General features: G+C 47.9%; 1 protein-coding gene across 1 annotated transcript in view; it reads left to right on the top strand.

Annotated features, from left to right (window-relative positions):
* Positions 1–906: 906 nt before the first annotated feature.
* The window catches only part of LCMT1 (leucine carboxyl methyltransferase 1), a 16,726-nt gene continuing 15,177 nt past the window's right edge, over positions 907–2,455 (top strand). The window contains exons 1-2 of the mRNA XM_009078407.1: positions 907–1,012; positions 1,556–1,677. Of these exons, the coding sequence (XP_009076655.1) occupies positions 907–1,012; positions 1,556–1,677 (228 nt within the window). The remainder of the gene's footprint in view (positions 1,013–1,555; positions 1,678–2,455) is intronic.

Here is a 2,455-nt window from a genome sequence, read left to right as displayed (position 1 = left end):
GGGAGGAGACAAACAGCCGCGGGGAGCTGGCCCTGTGTGCCGGTACCGGTGTGCCCACCCGCGTGTGGGTGGAGGGTGAACTCCCAAACACTCCCCTCGGTGAGGTTAGGTGTGTGCTCTGAACAGGACCCTCAGGTGTGCCATAGTTTCCTGCTCCTGGTGGGAAACACCTGCCCAGGTGTAATCTGTACCACTGTGCAGTGGTAACCTGATTTATACTCATAGTGGGGTCGGCGATAACAGTATGTTTGATATCTCAAGGGAAAACCATCTTGATATATTTCAGCTTTCTCTCCTTCCCCTGCTGAGCACAGGTGCTGTGAGGGGATGAGTTTTCTTGCCCTGTTGTGCCTGGGCATGAGTTTAACTGGTGTTATCACTGTCTGTGTGTTCCATGCCTTTGGCTCCTGTAGGAGTAGGTTGTTGAGTGGTTGAGTTTAGGGTGAGAGTTTTCCTTTCTGCCTCACTTATGGAATTGGTGAGCTCTCTTGGAACAGAATAGCCCTTGGCTGTGTTGAAGGGATGTGTAGAAGCTCTGGAATGAGAGCAAACACCTTGTGGCATAACAATGTATAAAAACAAACCTAACTTGAATGTGTGTGGGGAGCTGGAGACCGAAAATTCCTCTGCTGGGTCCTCCCGGTGCAAACTTTTAAGATTTGGGCCTTTGCTCACAGAATTTCATCCAATAGTGCGGAGGCCATTGAAAAGTTTCTTATTTAATGTGGCAACAACTATAATTTCTGACTAAACTTTATATGATGTACTCATTCAAACACTTTCACACATGAAAGACTTTTACACCCTGTTTGCATGTGCACTTCCAGGACAGAGGAACTTTTCCAGCCTGTGTGTTTCTTAGGATAAATACTGGTGACCTTGTTTTGTAATTCTGTCACTGTTTTCATGCTCCTGCACAGGTTTGCTGTGAGTGTTGGCTACTGGAAGGACCCTTACATCCAGCATTTTGTGAGACAAGCCAAGGAAAGGAAAGCACCTGAGATCAACAGAGGCAAGTTGGAATGTGAATTGAGATACTTAACTGGTCCTGAGACTGAGAAAACCTCCGTACTCTGGGTGTGAGAGAGAGACAGTTTGACTCACAGCCGTAATTTCTTACTGGAGCTGAATTTTTAAATGCTCCTCTTTGCATCAGAGCTCTCATCCTTTGCTTTCTGTGTTCTGTGGGCAATGTCTCAGTGTGCAGAGATCTCCTCAAAGCAACCAGGAGTGTTGGTTGCCCCAGGACAGTTGGGTATGTCACCTCTGCTCTCTGCAGGTGTAGACATCAGCTAGAATTGTGTCTGCTGTTTGAGGTGAAACTTGACTAAAGCTATTACTGACCCAAGGAATCCTCTTTGGTCAGTGTGTCAGATTTGGTTAGTCATTAAAAAAGAGAAACAAAAGCTTTAGGGGTCTTAAAAAGAGTGAGATATTCTTCCTAAGAAACAGTACTTTATAAAGAGTACCTAAAAACCTTCATTGTGTTTTAGTGTTAAACGTTGTGTATTGCATGACAATAGCAATTAAAGCCAACCTGTTTGTGTGTCCCCAGGCTATTATGCTCGTGTGCATGGAGTCAGTTATCTGATCAAAGCTTTCCTAAAGAAGACAGAATGCAACTGTCAGATTGTTAACCTTGGGGCTGGCATGGACACCATGTTCTGGAGGCTGAAGGTAAGGAGAGCTGCAGGCAACAGGCTGAGAGCAGAGATCTGTGGGGACCTTTGAACTACTCCTCTGTGCTGAGCTCTGCCACACAGGGTGCAGGTGTGCAGTGAGGCAGAGTCCTGCAGCAGCTGGCACAGAGTCACTAGGGTTGGAAGGGACCTCTGGAGATGATCCAGTCCAACCCCCTGCCCAGGCAGGGAAATCTGGAGCAGGTGGCACAGGAGCAGATCTAAGTGGGTTTGAATGTCGCCAGAGGGGGAAACTCCACACCCTCCCTAGGCATCTGTTCCAGGCTCTGCCACCTCCAGGGAAAGAAGCTCTTTCAGGCTGAGGTGGAAGTTGTTGTGGTTTCATTTATGGCCATTGTTCCTTGTGCTTTCACTGGGTACCACTGCCCAGAGTGTGACACCATCCTGACACGCCTTGGAGAGATTTATATAGATTGATGAGATCCCTCTCAGCCTTCTCCTCTCCAGACTAACCAGGCCCATCCCTGTATTCTCTCCTCATCAGGGAGATGCTCCAGACCCCAAATTATCTGTGGCTCTCCTGGACCCTCTAGAGGTCCATCTTCCAGATGTCCACCAGGATCCAGCTGTCCTGCCTGTCCTGCCTCAGTTCTCTGCTTGTTTAGAGTCAGTTCAGGTACCTTTAAACCTCAGCTCAGGAGGGGCTGCAGTTTTCACTGCTTTCCCCCAAGTGTGTGACACACAGGTGACATCTAGTGGGCTGCCAAGAGCAGAGTAAATACTGTGCTTTGCGGTTCTCTTTCAACCTAAGAGTT

The sequence above is a fragment of the Acanthisitta chloris genome, unplaced genomic scaffold (genome assembly GCF_000695815.1).
Source record: "Acanthisitta chloris isolate BGI_N310 unplaced genomic scaffold, ASM69581v1 scaffold15237, whole genome shotgun sequence".
NCBI lineage: Eukaryota > Metazoa > Chordata > Aves > Passeriformes > Acanthisittidae > Acanthisitta > Acanthisitta chloris.
The sequence above is the reverse complement of the archived record's forward strand: the minus strand, read 5'-3'. Positions and strand labels throughout refer to the sequence as shown.